Source organism: Rattus norvegicus, chromosome 6 (assembly GCF_021556685.1).
Source record: "Rattus norvegicus strain SHRSP/BbbUtx chromosome 6, alternate assembly SHRSP_T2T, whole genome shotgun sequence".
NCBI classification, from domain to species: domain Eukaryota; kingdom Metazoa; phylum Chordata; class Mammalia; order Rodentia; family Muridae; genus Rattus; species Rattus norvegicus.
Window position 1 is genome coordinate 44,839,733 of NC_141539.1, and position 20,144 is coordinate 44,859,876.

Genomic DNA, 20,144 nt, shown 5'->3' on the forward strand with positions numbered 1-20,144 from the left:
TCTAGTAGAGACATAGATTCTATTCCCAAGGTGACTTGCTATCAGGAAGTGTCAAGGTTGTACTGAAGTATTGGGAAAAGCAGACTGGTGCTCACTGTGGAGTTAATATCAGTGGGTATCAAGGAGAAGAGAAAGCACGGTAGCCCTAACACAGGTCTTAACCTGTGGGTCATAACCCCTTTGGAGTTCTCATATCAGATATCTTGCATATCAGATAGTTCTATACAGTCCATAACACAGTTGTAGTTATGAAGTAGCAACAGAGATCATTTTATGGTCGGGGGGTCATCACCACCTGAGGAACTGTATTAAAGGGTCGCAGCACTCAGAAGGTTGAGAACCACTGCTTTAACAGATCAAGCAAAGCTTAAGCTCATACAAGTGCCTGCTGGACCCTGCCCATCAGTGACAGTGAGTCCATCACTTCTCAGAGGGGAGGTGTTCTGTTCCTCTGTAAAGCCAAATCCTTGTGCTTATAATAAAATGATTACAGTGTAGGGTAGACTTGAGCATTCTTAGCCTCGACCTGAACCTTCCCTGCACATGCTGACTCGTGGAAGCAGGGCCAGGAGCCTTCACATACCCAATTCCTAGCCACAAGATCTTAGACAATTTTAAAACATTTTAATCTCAATGTGGGACTAGGATCTGGATGTTGCCAACACATGAAATAGAAGAATGGTACATCTACAAACCAAGGAACACAGCATCCCATACATAATAGAAACCAGTTCCTGTTGTTATCAAGTGTACTTGTTACAATGGTTACAATGTTAATGGTTACAATGGCTGGATACAGCCATGGAAAACAACTAAACATACAGCAGTTAATGTAAATAATATGTAAAAGGTTTATGGTATCAATAATAAGACATGAGAGTTATTAACTATAATTACAGGAATAGGTAAATATAGTTTATAATGATAGTGAGATGCTGTGTAGGAATTAAAATAAGGATTATACACATAGGATGATGCAGCTTTTTCTCTGTTCACGTTGAAGTAAGTCCATCAAATGCTGTCACCATCCCAGGTTGTAGTTTCCATGTTATCAGCAATATTCTCTTATCCTGAAATGCATTTACTCCTTTCTACTCTTCATAGCTCATTAGTTTATTCAGCAAATGAGTAGTGGCTGCCAAGGGTATGTGACACTTCTCTAAGCAAGTTCTGTGTTTATTAAATGAATAAGTATGGTTTGAAAAGTACTTACTTGAGTGCTACATCAATTTGACCATAGGTGTTCTCTAGAGGAACAGAACACACACACACACACGCACACACACACACACACACACACACACACACACACACACACACACACACGAGATTTATTATTACAGTGAGTAGACCCACTTAGTCCAAAATGGCTGTCTACCAATGGAAATTCCAATACAGAAACCTACAAAAGTGATGTTTCAGCTGGTCTTCAGAATAAGCCAAAATTCTGAAGAAGTAGGCTCTAAAGCCAGTGAAGGAATAAACTTGCCGAAGTGAGAGCAAGAACAATTAGGAAGTCAAGGGCTCCCTTCTTCCTTCTTCTACATCATTTGTGTGTGTGTGTGTGTGTGTGTGTGTGTGTGTGTAATTATTTGTATATAGGCTGCCACCAAAGGCATGGCCCATATTTAAGGTGGATCTTACCACCTCAAGAAATACGAATTGTGGGGTTGGGGATTTGGCTCAGTGGTAGAGCGCTTGCCTAGGAAGCACAAGGTCCTGGGTTCGATCCCCAGCCCCCCCCCCCAAAAAAAAAGAGAAAAAAAAAAGAAATACGAATTGAGGATTTGTCTCCTCACTTCAAATGATTTACTTAAGAAACAGCCCTCAAGGGTAAGCATACCCAACCACTTGACTTTTAGTTAATTCTACTGTAGTCAAGTTGACAACCAAGAATAGCCATCACAATAGGTGACAACAGGTCTCTCTTAAGTCTTACATGACAAGCCTAAGCCCATAAACTTGCAAGAAACTTCCAGAAGGAGCTATAGGTATATCAGGTCATACTTTGTATAGATTTCATCCTACCCAACACCAGAGCATTTTATTGCCATTGAGATATCTTTGAATGGCTTCTCTGGGGTTATGTAAAATGTAGTTATCTCAGTTCGGTCTGTTGCTATAACAAAATAATACACTTGATTGGTCACAAATAACACACATTTACTTCTCACAGGGCCTGAGACTGAGAAGCCTAGCATAAGCACTGGAAGCCTTGGTGGCAGGACCTACATTCTGATTACATAGAGTGTCTCTATATTGGGTCCTTATTTGATGGAGAAAGTGAGACAGGAGGTTGAACTAGGATGAGCTAGAAGAATGTTCATCCCATTCATGACTTTCCCAAAGTCCTACTTCCTGTTACTGTCACTTGGGATTAGTGTTTCCCACATAAATGTCAGAGGAATGCAGACATCCAATGCTAGCAGCACTCCTCCACCATACTTGGTTCACTGGGCACCCTGCTCTTTGGGGTTCCATTGGGAAGCTCTGGGGTCTGGTGGAGCTCACTTTAGTTGCCCACTCTGCATTCAGCACACCAGGGTCTTCCCTCTTCGCTTGGCTTGGGTCACACCCCTTTCGTACTCGGTGTGTCCTTCTTTCCCCAGAATGGTTTTCAAGACATTCCCACCATCACTACCTCCCTGAACTCACACAGTTGGAGGGCATTTTCCCCAGTTCCTTTCTTTGCCCTTGACTTCATATTCCCTTGATGCCTCTGGAAAGTATTTCTACCATTCATTTCTGCTATGAAGGGGCAGGGGCTGGGGAAGAAGATGCCTTTCTCTGTAAGCACAGCCACTGGGAAGACATTCGGCAAGGTTCACAGAAGAGCTGCATTTGCACACAGTGGAGAGGTGGAGTGCATTTGGTGCAGTGATGAGGCCTCAGACTCACTTCTACTAATTCTACTAGCCCCAGGTAAATCTCTCCATTGCTTGGAAAAATCTGCTCTAGAACTCACTTTAGTACTTGTAAGTCTTTAATTGCACTTTTAGAGTTCTAAACCAGCCCTGTCTTCTCCTTGGATTGTAGAGAAAACTTTAAATTATTGCTCCACTTTATAGATGGAAGCAGTAAGAGCCAGAGAGACTAATTTATTCTATGATAGCCCATTACTCCGTGTCCCTAGAGGTTCCTGCGTGCACGTACACGCACGCGCTAGGAGGAATAAGGCAGGGAAATAAATTTGTTCTGAAACTTGAAACTATGTCTCTTCACTATACCATATTGCATGTCATCATGCTTCCTAGAGTTGAATAACCCTTAGTCTAAATAGGCCACTTAAAATCCTCCCACAAGTGAGAAAGGTGATTTCCTTTCTCACTGTATTTTCTTTTTAAATATGGTTTATATTCTGGGAAGCCACTTATTTACAAGGTGATTCCTAGTTAAAAGGTGACTTTTTGATTAAATATTTGTTGTACCAAGGCTAACTGGGAGATGTTTTCTTTTCCTGTCTTCCCATTGGATAAATTATCTACTAGGAGAGTCCAATGTATAAATACAGAAAAGAAAAGAAAAAATAAATTAAAAGGACTTACTGGATTGTTTTCCTAATCCACCTTCTCCCCACCACCCCCATCTTGCTTTTGTTGCCTCTTTTCTTATGGGAATAATAATTCTTGTGTGTCCAGCAGGGAAATGAGATATGGTTAAAGGGTGGGAAACTCAGTATGTGATGGTTTTCCGCATATTGCAAACTGCCTACTGTCCATTTGAACATCACTGAGCAGACAGTAGAGGAAAGAGAAAACATGCAGAAGGGACCACTTGAAGAACTACTGAGAGTTACAGACTAGCTGCAGAGTTAGGTTCCTGGCCAAGGAGTCAATTTGCAGGGTGTTCTGGTAAACCTACCGTGCGCTTCCAGCTCCAAAACAAACCTTGCTGGGTGGGGCAGCAGCTCCGGGGCCAGGACATCCATATTTCAAAAGCTGCTTGGAATTGTTCGACCTTCGTCTTAGATGGAACAGAGCAATATTACCACACTTACAAAGGAGAGAGGAGAAATGGAATGGTGATGAAGGATTCCTTTCAGATTTTATAATGCAGTCTTCAGTATGGTCAAAATGGCCATAGCACAAGTAGGCAAGTGAACAAGGATGAATTGAGTTTCCATCTAATTCCTCGCTCCAGGCAATTAGTAAGTTGGCTTTGGGCTTGGCTTTGGTTAAGATCTTAGACGAAGATGAATAGGAATTGATGTGTGTACCAGGCTTGCCAATCCAAAAGAGAATTGTATGTTTTGTCTTATTTAATCCCCACAGCAATATCCTAAAGGATTCCTTTTTTTTTAATACCAGCTTCATATTAGACACTGAGGGTGAAGGGAAGATCCAGTCAACCCACTGGCAAACCCTATGATGATGCCTTTGTGCAAATGTCCTAGCTGCCATTCCTTCTTTCTTATCCATCCATCCATCCATCTCCTCCTCCTCCTCCTCCTCCTCCTCCTCCTCCTCCTCCTCCTCCTCCTCCTCTCCCACCCCTCGCCACTTTCTTCTTGCGTCCAAACACAGTTCCAACTTTATGATGACCTTTACATCATGCATTAGACTCTCTGCGTGCCATTTCATCTGAATAGTGTTCAATGCTTATAGAAACAGGGTGCATCTGAAGAAGAACCTTTATCTGTAATACTTTTTAACTTCCGAGTGAGGCCAAGCCCTGGTTCCCTAGATGGCCACGAGTTTAGCAAAAGTAGTATGGAACCTCACTTCTACTTGAAGCAGCCTATTCAGGAAACCATATGTGAATAAGGATGACCTCCATAGGCTCATATATTTAAATGTTCAGTCACCAGAGAGTGAAAATCTTTAATAGGATTAGAAAGGTTAGGACTTAATGGCCTCATTAGAGAAGGTGTATCACTAGAGTTGGGCTTTGAGGTTTTTCAAAAGCCCATCCCCAGCCCAATGTTTCTCTCTTTTAATCTCTTGGCCTTTGATCTGCACGTGGCTCTAAGTTACTGCTCTAACATCATGTGAGCCTCCATGATCCCAGCCATGATGATAATGGACCAAGCTTCTGAAACTCTAAGCAAGCCCTCAATTTAGTACTTTCTTTTATAAGAGTTGCCTTGGTCATGGTGTCTGTTCACAGCAGTGGAACAGTGACTAAGACACATGGAAGGAATCGTTAGTACATTTGACCCTTGCTTGCACTCAAATATGTAAATATGAACTCATGCTTTGTGGCTAATAAAATGTAAATAAAAGCTGATTTCATAATGTTGGCTTTTGTCCAGTGAGGCAATTAAAACATATATCTAAGTATAATTGTTATGCTTGGGACAGCATGAAATTTTATATCATTCAATAAAAGAGTAAGCTAACAAATATGACTTCTGAGTGAGTTCAACTCCAGGAAGTAAACAGCCCTCTGAATGGTACAGTCACTCAGCAATTCCAGGGCTTAATCCATGACAGATTTTGGGAAAACAATGCTAAAAAAAAGTTGAATTCAGAAAGTCAACTAGTCCTCGTTGAAGAAGTCACTGAGTTAACTAGTTAGAAACTCAGCAATAATGAAGTCCCTTCACACTTTAGTTTGAGCTTCTTCTAAATAGTGGATAATAGTGCTGGTCATGGGAACAACAGAAAACATAGAGAAAACCCTCCCTGGGTTCAGTGACTTGGAGAAGTGGGCATTGGCTACTACTATTATTGCAATATTGGTGTGAATTTTGTTGGGTCTTTCCCCAGCCCCGCATTGCACTCTGTGTTGCTTCTGTCTTTTTCTCCATGCTAGGCAAGGAATTTCAAAGGTAAAAGATGCTCTGAATCATCTCTCATCTCTCAGTCCACTGTGGAGAAACAAGAGCCTCAACATGTGGATGAAGAGACAGACGGGAATGGGGCTTGTCTTTCCCTTGTGCTGCAATGCCTCGCTGAGGTCAAATTCTGGAGCGGCTGACAGAGTTCTCTTCATAAAACACCTCAAAATGCCTCTGGAAAATGGGCAGAGCACAGGTTAAACTGGCAAATTAAAAAAGACACAATAATCCCACCATAGAAATCTTTTATTGAGATCATCTGCCCACCTTCAGGCTCCCTGACAAGTTAGTTTTGTTTTTGTTTTTGTTTTGCCCCCAAGAAAACAAAAAGTGTCTCCATGATGCTGGATGAGACCCAAGGCTCCAGTGACTAGACAACCAATCTACATCTGGAAGATGTTCTGCACACAGCCTGCCAGCACTCAGAGGAGGGGCATTTTTTGAGTCAGAGATATTCAAAAGAATCCTGGCTAGTTTTAAGTGAGGAAACCAGGCCCCAATGTGGGAATGAAAAACTAGCCACCCTTGGGGACAAACACTTAAAGCAACCACTCCAAAAAAGATTAATTAGGAACTTTAAGATTCTAATACAGCCTTTGAAATTTGTATTTTCAATGCAACTTTCAAATAAAAATCGATGCAAAAAGATCTATGGAAATATCTATTTCGATTTTAAAGGAAGTTCCCTCTGCATTGAGCATTCCATAGCTACCTTAGCTTCATTTTTGTTTCTCTGTCTAGGAACAGGAGAAAAATCAAAAGAATGAACTCAGTTCTGCATTTGACTGTTGGTAAGGGCTTTGCAAACTCTAGCTCACATCTCATATCAATGGGGATGTATAGACAGGAAGAAGCATATTTTATTCAGAAGGACAACAGTGACAGCAATAAGAACTAGTTGTATTGGTTGGTTAGTAAAGAAGAGAGGGAGTTTGTGGTGATAGTTTTAATTGTCAACCTCACACAATATTGAATCATACGATAAGAGATTCAGTGAGGGATCGTCTTTATCAGGCTGACCTGTCTGTTGAGATTGTCATGGTCTAAATATGGTGGCAAATGTGCTGGGGACCTAGTTAAAAGGATAAAAGGACATGGAACAAGGACTTTATTTTTCTTTTCTTTTTTTCTCTCCTCTCCTCTTTTCTTCTTCTTCTTCTTCTTCTTCTTCTTCTTCTTCTTCTTCTTCTTCTTCTTCTTCTTCTTCTTCTTCTCTCTCTCTCTCTCTCTCTCTCTCTCTCTCTCTCTCTCTCTCTCTCTCTCTCTCTCTCTCTCTCTCTCTCTCTCTGCTCCTCTGCCTTCAAATCAACCACCCTGTCACTACCTATTACTTCACCGATACTGGAAGGAACTTCAATATGGATGTAAGACCATCAGGTCTGCTGGAATCCTAAAGACTTTCTTTTTTTTTTCTATTCTTTTTTTTGGAGCTGGGGACCGAACCCAGGGCCTTGCGCTTGCTAGGCAAGCACTCTACCACTGAGCCAAATCCCCAACCCCTCCTAAAGACTTTCAATGTCAGATGAGGACTACTAAGAGGTTCATGGACCAAACAACTACCAGTTTCTCAGCCTTTCTAGTGTGAATCAGCCATTGTTGGACTAGACCATAACCTGTATGTAGCCTAAACTATTAAATTCTCTTTATACATTTATACAGACATATACAGACAAACACAAATGCACAGAAATAATTATTATCTAATATAGAATATGTTCCTCTAGAAAGCAGAAGAGTCCAATGTCACATCAATCAATATCTGGTTAGTACTGATTGAGAGTCTGGTCAGTCAACATCTGTTCAGTTGTCTCAGGAGCTCAAGATACCAAAACAAAATATACAGACTGGGCAGCTTAAAAAGGAATTGTTTAATGTTCTGAAGAAATAGACAGATGTGAATTATGGTCAACCTTGCTTGTTACCAAAGCAGGATTTAGAATCACCTGGGGTTGGGTGGGGAAATGAAGATGTGTCTGTGAGGATCTTCCCTGGAGGTGTCACTGAGAAGGGAAGACCCAGCCTGAATAGTGCCATCTCTGTGGGCTGTGGTCTCAGAGTGAATTAACAGAAGAAGGCAATATGAGCATCTCTGTTCTTCTTAATTTCCTACTTGATGGCTTAGATCCCTCACTCCCAGATATACTCATGTGGGGGCTATTTTTAGTTGTCAACTTGACTATATCTAGAATTACCTAAAGCTCAAGGGGCTGGTAACACCCATGAGGAAATTTTTCATAATCAAGTCATATGAAGTGGGAAGATCTACTTCTAGTCTAGGTCTTTGAGGTGGGAAGATTCAGGTTTAATCTGAACCATACTTTCTGATGGCAGCCTCTATAAAGGGCATGGAAGAAGGAAGCTCACTGTCGTTTTGCCTGCTCACCGTCACTCTCTAACATTAAAACTTACTTCAGGATTTTGGTGTACACAGAAGACTATCTGAACAACTACTGAGTTTTTGGACCTAGCATTGCTAGACAGTCGTTGTTGGACTAGCTGAATCACAGCCTGTAAGTTATTGTAATAAATCCCCTTTGTATACATTTGTTCTATAAGTTCTGTTCTTCTAGAGAACCCTAACTAATCCAGTGCATAATGGAGGTTAGAGTTTCAGACTGATTTTGTGGAGGAGAAAATTATTCTGCATTGCTACTCTTTGTGACCTTTTAAGGACATCACAGAGAATGGTTCTGCCTTTGTACATGAGATTCATCATAAAGGCACACAGATTTGGATAAAGAAAACTTACCATAAACAGTAGAAACTACAATTATTAAAAAGTAAAGGAAGAAGGCTTGCCAAATTATCTAATAAAGCCCCTCACACTATGATATATGATATGATATAACATAATATAATACACCCTCTCCTATGAGAGCCAGCAAGAGAGAATTTTTTTGAAAATAAGAATGTAAATTGATGAAGTTGAGGCAGGGAACGCATTCAAACTGGCCTTGGAATCTGAGCAAAATACCAGCAGACTAAGAAAAGATATTTCTAGCTAGGCATCACCCCATGCCTGAGACTGGAATGGAAACATTACAAGTTCAAGGCCTCCAGAGCTACACTGTAAATTTAAGGAAGGTCAAGATTAACAAAAGAATGATACTCTGCCTCAAAATAAAGGGGCCTAAAAAAGGTGAGGCTGAAGATAACAGGTCAGTGGTAGAGGACCTACTTAGCATATGTGAGGCCCTGGATTTAATCCCCAGCACTGTGGTTGGGGATTTCCTAGAAGTCTGCCTCTCTGCTCGCCTGTCTGCTCGCCTGTCTTCTCTAGAACAGTAAATAGGCACAGGCCTTCTAGAGAGAAGCAGCAACCAGGTTTATTGAAGGTCAAGGCAGGAACTCCAGGGAAGAATAGCAAGGCAATGTCCTTGCTCATAAGGACAAGTGATGTTGAGCTAAGCACTAGGAATTCATTCTTTCAAGACAGATTACTCCCTGGTCCCTGATGAGGCCAGAAATCACACAATGTAGTAAGTGCTGACTGAACTATAGAATCCTTTTTGTCTTTTACATGCCTTCATAACCATCTCATTGATAGATAACCAAAGACCTCCTTAAACCTAGTGATAGGATGTAATAGATTTATTACTTGTGTTTGTTGGGAATCTAGGCGTGGCTTAGCTGCTTTGTGTGATGCTCCCAGGGCCACTCACCAGGGGTATAAGCAAGGTGTAGAGGTGGCCTATGGCCTCATCTGAAGGCTCAAAGGGAAAGTATCTGATCCTAAGTTTCTCACATAACTGTAACTGTGTAAGGTTGCTGATCTCATGTAACTTAACAGTTGAACTGAGGACCTCATTTCTTCCCTGGATGGTGGAGGCCACCCTCTGTTTCTAGCCACATGGCTTTTCTCCATAGGTAGCCCTCATGACAATTAGCTTTCTTATAGTATGTTGGGACAGTCAGAGAGGACTCGCCTGAAGATAGTCACAACTTCTAATCTCAGAATCACCATGCCAGATCATTATGGGCAAGCTGCCAGGGCCATACTGTAGCTGGATTTTTTTCGACTTTGTGGGTTCCCTTTTCTTCCACCCTTCTCCATCCTTTCTAACCCCCAACACTAGATAAAAGAGGCGGGGGGAATAGAGAGAAAAGAAAAGAGATCCCTGGAAAAAGTCAGGATTCTGAAAGTTGACAATGTTATTACAAATATTATTACAATTATTTTCTGTTAGCTATGGGCGTTGAGCTACTTGGGGCAAGTTTGATCTTTGCTGTCATGATATCTAATTTTATCTTCTTTATCTCTTCTTCTTCTTCCTCCTCCTCCTTCATCATCTTTCTTCTTTGCACAACGACTTAACAAACCAGGACCAAAAGCAACTAACAACAATCAACCAACTATCAACCCCACCTCTCACGGTCGTAGCATTTCTATGCCCTCTGAAAAGTCCCAAGAACTTCAAATGTCACACCATCACAGAAACTATCTGTAGCTATCTCTATCACACACCTGCCAGAGCATGCGGCAAATCATAATCAGCTGCTATGGGCAATCTGAAGTAGCCACATATCCCCACACCTGAGATAAAAAAATATAAGATAATCTTATAATATTTCTGTGCTTTTCAAAAAAAAAAGATTTCAATCCCAGCAATAACTCACAATAAGTACCAGAAGGCTGGGCTCATTGAAATCCATTTCAGAAGTCAGTGGCTTTGGTGCTAGAGCCACACATCAGAATTGTAGAATATGAAAAGACTAAAATCTCTTGGCATGACCTACCTCAAGAATGTTGGTATCCTTCGACACCATGACATGGTAGCTCCATGGCTGGGTGCAGGCTGTCTGTGCCTTGTCATCTAGATCTACTGCTGCATGTTAAGCAGTGCACTGGCATCTAAGACTAGACAGATTGAGCTAATCTAGAGATAAGTAGGGTCTTGGGACCTAGGTCTTGTCTTTCTCCTCCATATTGCCCATGCCTAGGTTGAACACATGGTGGACAGCATCTTATTTCTTAGATTTGTGAGTGGTATGCTTTTAGAAACCTGGTGCTCTGTCAGTGTGCGCTCTGTGCAGTTAGTAGTTTGTACTGGAGCAGAAAGTACTGGGTCACTAAACCTTGAGGTGTGTTGGCCCATCTGTGACCACAAAACGTCTTAGACTGAGCCAGAGCCAAAGGAGGCTGCCTTTGCCAGACAGTCTTCAAATGCTTGTAGGATATTTCTAAATGATTACTTTTTTTAAGTTCACATTTTATAACTGAAATGATTCCATTGTGTTCTGAAACTCTTTAATTGAATGTTCTCTTTGTCAACCCAATAAACTGCTGGTTTTGCAATAAGAATCCCCTGGCACCATTCCTGGGAGGTTCAGTGTGAGAAATCCATTCTTATGACAACAAATATACTCACAAGCTTTTGTTACTTAGGTGACTTCGGTCTATTGGTCACCTTCTACATGTCAGGTACCACAGCAGGGTCTGAGTACAGGGGAATGAATCCTACAAAAGTCAAGGGAATATAACAGAACTGGTGTGTGTGAGTGGGGCAGGGGGAGTAGTTTCTTCATCTGAGATACTTAGCTTTTTTCTTTCTAGCATATTCTTCTCGAAGGAAGAATAAAAATAATAATTGTTCTGACATTCGGGAAGTGACACAACATAGAGAGAGAACTGTGACAAGTTAAAGGTGGCCACACACTTGAAGACACTGTAGTCAAAAGAATGAGAATGAAGACTTAGAGCTTAGAAAGGAGGTCTGACCCCTCTTGAATCTGGCTTGTGTGAAACTCCTTAGACTAATAGAAAAAAAAGTGTAAAAGAAACATGATTTACTCTACATCTTACCTCGGAGGTCCTGATGGCCTTTTGGAAATGTGAATGTGCTATTGCATGTTCAATCAATGATCCTGATAGAGGGACTCCAGGATAGCCCAACCTTCTAGCCAATTGTGACAAGACTCTAGGTGTGTGAATGAAGCCATTTCACTCTTTCCAGACAAGGTTTCAATCCACCAAATACATCAGTGATGTTATCTGCCCCAGGCCATCAGTAGATGAAGGAATGGACAAGGTTCCTACTTAGCAAAGATAACTGGGGTGTCAATAATTCAATGTCAATAATCAAGGCTTTCTAGAATAGAATACGTAGCAGGGGATTTATTAGGTCATTGACGTACATAAAATGGTCCAGGTAGCTCAACAATGGTTGACTGATGCTGGAGAGGCTAGGAATCATGTTGTTTGGTCAATGAAACTGGGTATCTTGGCAATCCTAATCTGGCACTGGAGGCTTGGGAGATTCCAAGAGAACTGCTGGTCTTCAGTTCAAAGTAGAAGCCAGAAGCTAGGACCTAAAATTGGTGAAGAAAAGCAGCATCAGCAGCAGGATAGATTGTAGTGCTCACACAAGTGAGCGAAGTGGGGGGAGCTAAATTTCCTTTTGCCATGTCCTAGTCTGGGGCTGCCACCACTGCTGCATTTAAAGTTAGTCTCTGGACTTCAAATGCCCTGATCAAGCAGGATCCATAGTATCACCACTAACATCCCATCATCTTACACACAGTTCCTCTAAGAAAGGTTACATAGAAGAGATTTAAAGACTTATAGGAATCTATAAGATGATGTGTGTCAAACACAGGTTAACATTTCCAGCACATTTAGATGATGATTCTCTCATTGTAGGAGGTGAGACTGTCTTTTTCGCAGATCAGGATCTCCCTATGGATGAGGGTCAATTTTTTTTCTCTTCTCTATTCTATGTGGTAGTGGCCTTACAGTGCTGGACTAACCATGTACCTTCTGTCAATTCTTGTCCACGCTAACGTCTCACCAGGTTAAAATTCATCCAGTCCTCAGGAGCACTGTGAGTCACATCTCCTTCTCACTGACATCAGTTTTCATGGTGTCTGGGAGAGTATTCACTGAGCTCACTGCACTCAATCACCTGGAAAGAAGTCAGTTATGTGATACTCAAGTCCCTTCCTTCTCAGGCACTCTGTTCTCTGAAGAAGAGTCTGCTCAGTTCTTCTCTTACTGAGCATTGAAGTCCAGCCACCCCCTTTTTATACCAAGAATGAAAACAGTGACTTCTTTTTCTCAGGTATAAATACTGAGAAATCCAGATGAAGTACAGTGGTTTTTTTCCCAGCCAGTTCTAATAAGTTCAACTTCACACAGCTAAAAATTTTCCCACAGAAAGGGTACAGTGGTTTTCAAAGGAGTGGGGTGAGATGAATTGCTGCTGCTACAGAGCAGGATTCCTTAAAACCTTCTGTGATTTTCATAAAATAATGGCTAGTTTAGTAATGCTATCCCATAGTCCTTGATTGCTATAAACATGGTCTATTTCCTACCACCCTATGTCACCACATTATATTTTCCACTAAGAAAGGGTCATGTTCTTGCCTGGAATAAATAACATTTCTCCTCACTAAATACTTTTGATCATTCTCACTTCATTTCTGTCATTTTCAGGTACTCTCCTGCAGAGCTAACCTATGTGAGATCGTCTCCTCAGCATATGTCTCTCTCAGAGTCACACTACATTTCATTGCAATGATCTCAGCATCTTTCAGTTGTTAATTTGTACATTTGCTGAATGGGATGATAACATTTTGTGTGTGTGTGTGTGTGTGTGTGTGTGTGTGTGTGTGTGTGTCCCCCAGACAGTCCCTACATGTTCTACAAGAAGGATTTAGCCTGCGACATTATGTTTTAAAAAGGATTTCATTATTTGTCGAATGAAAAACTGAGACTCCAAGAGGAAAATGGTCACCTAGTCCCCACAGGTCACCTTCGCCCAACAGAGACTTGATAAGGTTCTTGTCCAGATCCTGGGATTATAAGGAATCCTCTCTAGTGGGACGGAGAGAGCTTCAGCATGCCCCTCCTTGTGGCTACATGTCCTTTGTTTTCAGAATCAGGGAAATGCCCCAGGATTCCTTGCTCTGTTACCCTGGGAGACTATTGCTCAATCCTAGCAGCTGCTCTGGAGAAAAAGAAAAAGCAGACATTCTGAATGTATCGTATGTACAGTGCAATGTTGAGCTGAAATTTGCTAATGAGTATCGTATGTACAGTGCAATGTTGAATTGAAGATTGCTAATGAGCAAAAAACTCTTTTATTGTGCAGTCTACTTCCAGTGAGGTCTAGTTCTTAATTTTCAGTGGGCGTAGCAGGAAGTACTACTGTTTTTTTTAAAGTAAAACATATATATATATATATATATATATATATATATATATATAACTAATACTGTTGCTATATAAAACAATATTTGGCCAAGATGGTTAAGATATGATTCATTCCTTGTTCACCAAGTTGCTAAATATTGTGTAGTGAGTGGAGTCACCATATGGCATAACTGAGTTTCCTTAGGAGGCTGGGTACAATATTGTGTTGGGTATAGAATTTAGAATTGCACATGTCTGTGGTGGAATAAATGTGGATGAGACAGCCAACTGCTAATTTCATTAAACTCTAATGCAGACTAAGATGCACATGGCAAATGGATATTGTGTCATCCTGTATGCATCTCTGAGGTTGATTTCTCTCAGAAACTGATGGAGAGTAGGCAGTACCACACATCTAGCCAAAGATGCAATCTTTGAAGGAAAACGTGTGTGGGCAAGCACAGTGCCAGCTGGGAGAGTCTAAATGACTGAAGCCTGTGACTCACATATCTTAAATTGCCTTAAAATTAATGAAGCTCTGTGGAATGACTCAGTTCATTCATGTCCTCAGCTTGCAGGCTCCAAAGCTTGCAAAAATGGCTGTGGTTCAAAGCTCAGGAGAGCAGACTCTATAGAGGAAAGAGGGCCCACAATGGGAGAAGAGGCATTTTCTGTGGTGCATATGCTAGCATCATGGCTGGAGACATAGCTGAGCTGATCCCCAGTCTTCTCAGGAGAGGCATGCAGAATCCTCCCTGAGTCTGACTTTTGATCCTTGTAAAATGCAAAAGAGATCTTGGGTATCCAGGTTTTGCAATGTTCATATTCTGATTAGCCAGAAGCTTAATAAGAACCAGCTTTTCTTTTGTTTTGTGAATGATTCTCAGTCTGTAACCTAGGGTGGCTTGGATCTCACTGTACAGGCTAGGCTGGCTTCAAATTTTCACCAAGTCACCATCCCCAGCTTCAGATAAAGTTCAAGTGTGAGATGTGTACCTCTAAGTCACAGAAAACAAATGAGGGACATTAAAGTATCCTAAGCCTTGGTTTTCCTCTTGTTCAAGAATCTTAAGTCCAGTTAGAGAACTGTTAGCTACCACCAAGGTATACATGCCACGACTGCACCCATAGGGTTATTTCACCATGCTGATCATTGCTGTGGATCACAGCCAGGTAGGACTGTGGGTTGTATCTTTCCTTTGACAGCTTGCACGGTGCCTTCTGGTACCATGAAAATTAGTTCTTAGGAACAGGCATTCAGCTTAGTCCCAGCTCAGATAACCCTGGGTCTTACATCTGAAGTGCATGATACGTTTGGCCATAGGGACGTATCTTCCACCTCTGACAGGCAACCAAGGTCAGTAACAGTAAGCTTTATATTTTGGGAGCCTCTTAGACAGTCTGACCAACAAACAATGCTAAGAGCACTTCTCATGCCTCATTTGGGGTTTTTGTTACATGATCTTTAGGTCTGAAAGGGGTCATTGTCAATCTAGATGAGGAAATTCCACTTAAACTATATATGCATATCTATACACAGAATTCTCAAAAAAATAAAGGAAGTAATAAAAATTAAGGCAACAACAACAACAACAAAAAAGACATCTGACAGCCAATAAAAGCAGCATGTCATCACCCCACAGTCTAAATGACAGAAAGAAAACAGGGTCGCTGGAGCCCAGTGAGGACCAAAACATGAGCTAAGTGCCCCTTTCCCCCATGACTAGCCAAAGTCCCAGGGGGAATGATATAGCAGAGTTCAGAAGAAGACAATAGACAGAAACCACCAGAATATTATCTTACCTCATGGTGTCTGTCACTCCTTGGTTGAGCTCCATGGAGGGAGGGCATCCAAGTCAGGTGCTCAGAGGGGTTAGCTACACATGAAATAGAGGGGAGAAGAAAGGAAAAAGGCAGAGGAAGGTTCTGCAAAGGATTGAAACAGGAATGAGCCAGCAAGTGACTTATACGTTTCTGGGTTAGGGGGAAAGAAAGGATACTGCCCCAGGTTTCTTATGATGCAACTAAACAGTGGTTCTCCACTGCAGAGGTCCTGAGGGTAAGAGGAAGATTGTCTTAGCTCTACAGTGCATGGGAATCTAAAGAGAATCTAATAAAAATTGGTTTTGTTGGCATCTTCTGAGTATTCATAAACATCTAGGAATACATAGGGCAGGATGCAGGGAGATGCTCAGGAAATATATGTTAGATAAATGACGCCTCTGAGAAAGAACCTGCTGGTGATAAGCTCTACAAATCTCAGGCAAATGCTTGGGCTTAAGTTCTCTGAGTCATCTTGAGTCTGGCTGTCACTGTATGCTCTGATTTCCTTGCACTATGAAAAATGAGAGGCCAACATGAAGTAATAAATTAATAAACAAGGAAGGGCTAATATGACATCCTCTGCCTGTTGATGCTCAATCCTTTTGTAAGCAGCAGTGGTCAGGAAAGTGAGATGTTTTGAACATATTCAAACACTCAGGAAACCATTGCCTAACGGACAAATAGAAGAGCCTAGGCATTCTCTTAACAGTCAAGTCAAGGATGCGGAGCTCCACTCTCGTCTCTTACTTGACACAAATACTTAACCCAGTCAGCCTCAGATTCCATTTCCTGCCTGTCACAGGATCAGTGTAAGGACCTAATGAGGTAATCTATGTCAAGTTGGTAGGAAGAGCCTGATAGGAACTAATATTCCCCTCCTTGCAGCTCTTTCTGAAAGGCTTGTTACGCTTCTCAGAATTGATTTAAACTGCAAAACTAAGGAAGAAAAGAGATATCTTCTGCATTTTTTGAGCATACGATAGTGTTTTTAAAGGCACTTCTTTTATTATGGAGAGACATAAGATACATAAGAGAAAGCCCAAGAGATAGTGATATTTATAGAATACATCAAAATTGACAGTTTTTTTTGTATTTGGGAATAGATGCTCCCATGTGTCACTTAAGCATGCAAGGAACATGTAGTTATATTCTGCCAATTCTCCTTTTCAGCTTTTGTACAGAGACTGCTACTGGCAGAGCCAGCAGCTGTCCCTCCACACTTTCATGACGGTCAAATGCAGCTCTCTCCAAAGAGGTTGAAATGCCAACATTTATTTCACAGACTTCTATGCAAAAACAAAAATAAACAAAACCATGACTGTATCTACATTATAGTATGCTGATCATTGGAGTATGGAAAATATCTTTGAAGGATTTTGAAATAAGATTTCTCTCCGCAGGACAAGAAAGATGCACTGGGAAGCAATCCCAATTCTGCTTTGAGGAGTGTCTACTGTGAGACCAGTGGTTTGGGTAGAATAGAGACGAAAAGAATAGCAAGAGAACCCGAGAGATGCTTCACCAAGGCCAGGTACAATTGGAATGAAACGACCAAACCCCTAAGTCAGTAGGAGTGCATGCAGCTCTCAGTCACATGTTCTGTTCCAAGCCAGCATTCTAACTTAAAGCCCTCTTTTCCATTTCTTCTAGAATGATTGAGGTCCTATATTTATTTCTATTTCTTCTGGATAACAAGCCAGCACAAGCCTAGGACCCACATGCCGCCATCTGTTTGACTTATTCATCCAACCACTAAGTCAGTCTTCGTTTATTCAAGCAACTTTATCTGAATGACCCAGTGTGAACCCATTCTTTCTTCTGAGCATTGTCTTCTGCTGGACCTCAGAACCCTAAGGCACCTTGGCCTTGGGCAGTTTTCCTAAGTTCTCACATTCAGCTGATCACACTCGAGTTCCTTGCCATATCCTGCACCCACTGTGTTCTATTGAGATAATGTATTAGTAGATCTTTCCAGCTATCATACTCTATACTTGAATTTCACATTTGTAGATAAGCCCTATCACTGATCAAAAATAGTTGTCAAAATCATGTCTAAACCTGCTGTTTCCTGTCATTATTCACTAAACAATGCAGTGAAACTATTTTGCATAGAATTTACACTGCCTTGAGTATGCTCCATAATCCAGAGGAGATTTAAGTATAGGGGAGGATGCATGGGGTTAATGCAAATATCGCATTATTTCATTTAAAGGACTCGAACACCTATGGGTTTGGGTATCCATGGAGGTCCCTGGAATTAATTTCTGATGAAATGAATACTGAGAATTGACTATGGAGTCTCTAAATCTAGACTATTCAGAAGTCAGTTCCCTCCTTCCTTCTCTGTTCCTTCCTTCTTCCGCCCCAACCCCCACCCCCACTTTTCCTCTTCTTCGTACATACATTCAGGGTCTATGAAAATTCTGGTCTATTACTGTGTGATATAAACTCTCTGTAGTCCAGAACTGAACTGAATAGCAGAGGGGAGAAAGGAAGACACTGAGCTAGTAACACAAGTGATTAGCTTCGTATTCCAGGGCATGAGCCTGAGGTGCTTAGAAAATATTTGCTGAACGAAAAAATAAATTCTACTAAAGGAGTTTATATATTATTGAAACGACAAAATTTGGCCTAAGAACAATTTTAAATGTGAGTCAGTGCTGCTTTGTGTAACATTAGGTAATGGGGATGTTTCATAAATATGCATTGGATCAATAATTTATATTTATTTATAGAGCATTCGGAATTTAAAACCTGAAGTTTTGTATGTCGTGAAGCCTAGTTCAATTTTCACTCTTTTTCCAACTAAATACTGGATGTTTCTGTATCAATTTCCTCTTTCCATAATAGTATCAATTCATCTTTTGTAAAATGGGTCAATTTTTATAATCTTTTCTTTATTGGACCCTGCAAATGTGATGGACTGTTTTAGTGTGTGTGTGTGTGTGTGTGTGTGTGTGTGTGTGTGTGTGTGTGTGTAATCTTTCTTCTATAGTCTCCAAAATTTCACAGGTAAGTCTTAAAGATCCAGAGACGTGTCAAGCTTAAATGTTAACCTACATAACTATTCCAAAGTTATCTTTCAAGTTTAGATAGCATATATCTTCATAGACTATTTGAGATGTAGTGTGGCAGAGTAAGAGTTCTGTTGAGTGCAGAACACATACATTGGGCTGAGAAAATTTCCAGCCTGCGGTCCTAACTTTCTAGTAGGTTGGCTTCAGATCTAATGACAGGATATGCAACTTGGAAATGAGAAGCAGCCGCACAGCTCAGTGATTGAAGTTCTCCTTGCTGCTCAGGCTTGAGGATCTGAAGTTGAGAACTCAGCAACCACATAGGATGCTAGCTATGGCTGTGGCTCATATGAAACTCCAGCGCTGGGGCTTGAGTAGAATGAAGCAGGAGGATCTTTTGCCTTTACTTGCCAGCTAGTCTATATAGCCCAACAGACAAGTACCAGCGTCAGTGAGAGATGGTATCTAGAGTACAGTTGTTAAGTAGAGTACAGTAGAGTCGTTAAGAATACCGGATAGAGTATCGCTGCTGCTTCATCTTCTCCTGTGGAACCCACGAGTCTGAGGACTCCTGGCTTGGGTGAGATTCTTCTTTGTCATGGCCTTACAGTTCTCACCATAGGCCATAGAATGACAGTTGTAATTGAAGTAACCAGAAAATTTCAGTTTCATGCACAGGAAAAGGAATTAAGACATGTCTAATTTAGGAACTTTTAAAAACTTAAGTAATATACTGAGTAAATTTGCCCACTCTAATTCATTTTTTGTAGAATTCATTTGGGAAATTAGAATTCTTCTGAGGGAATAATGACCAATTCTAAGGGGGAATGTAATTGGAGATGGGGCATGCATACACGAGTATGATATTTGTCTTTAAGAAATCGTCAGTCTTCTAATATTTATTTACTTATCTTGCAATGTTCCTTTCTATTAGACTCCGGATATGATTTGTATAGCAGAGGCTTTGTCCTGTTGATCTGTTTTCTGAATTTCTGAGATCAAAGGTATGGCAACTTAACCATGCTTCTGTGATAATTACTTCCTCCTGTGAGTGAGTGAGTGTGACAGACACACACACACACACACACAGAGACAGAGACAGAGACAGAGACAGAGACAGAGACAGAGAATATGAATTGCCAGTCTTTTGGGGGGATAGAGTAAGGGGTGTACACCCTTTTAAAAAGGTGTGATTTTATTTTCTATGTATGGGTGTTTTACTACATCACTGTACCACATGCACATAGTGCCCATGGAGTCCAAAAGTGGGTATCCGATCTCCAGGAATTGGAGTTACAGACACTTGTGAGCTGTCTTCTGGGTTCTGGGAACTGAACCCAGGTTCTCTGCAAGAGTAGCATGTATGCCTAACCACCAAGTTACCTCTCCAATC

At 41.1% G+C, this 20,144-nt stretch overlaps 1 protein-coding gene across 1 annotated transcript in view; it reads left to right on the forward strand.

Annotated features, from left to right (window-relative positions):
- Positions 1-19,755, forward strand: part of LOC148005151 (uncharacterized) — a 23,512-nt gene extending 3,757 nt beyond the window's left edge. Inside the window, exons 4-5 of the mRNA XM_087554986.1 lie at positions 17,135-17,265; positions 17,385-19,755. Coding sequence (XP_087411112.1) covers positions 17,135-17,265; positions 17,385-17,445 — 192 coding nt within the window. The 3' untranslated portion in view covers positions 17,446-19,755. The remainder of the gene's footprint in view (positions 1-17,134; positions 17,266-17,384) is intronic.
- Positions 19,756-20,144: the final 389 nt, after the last annotated feature.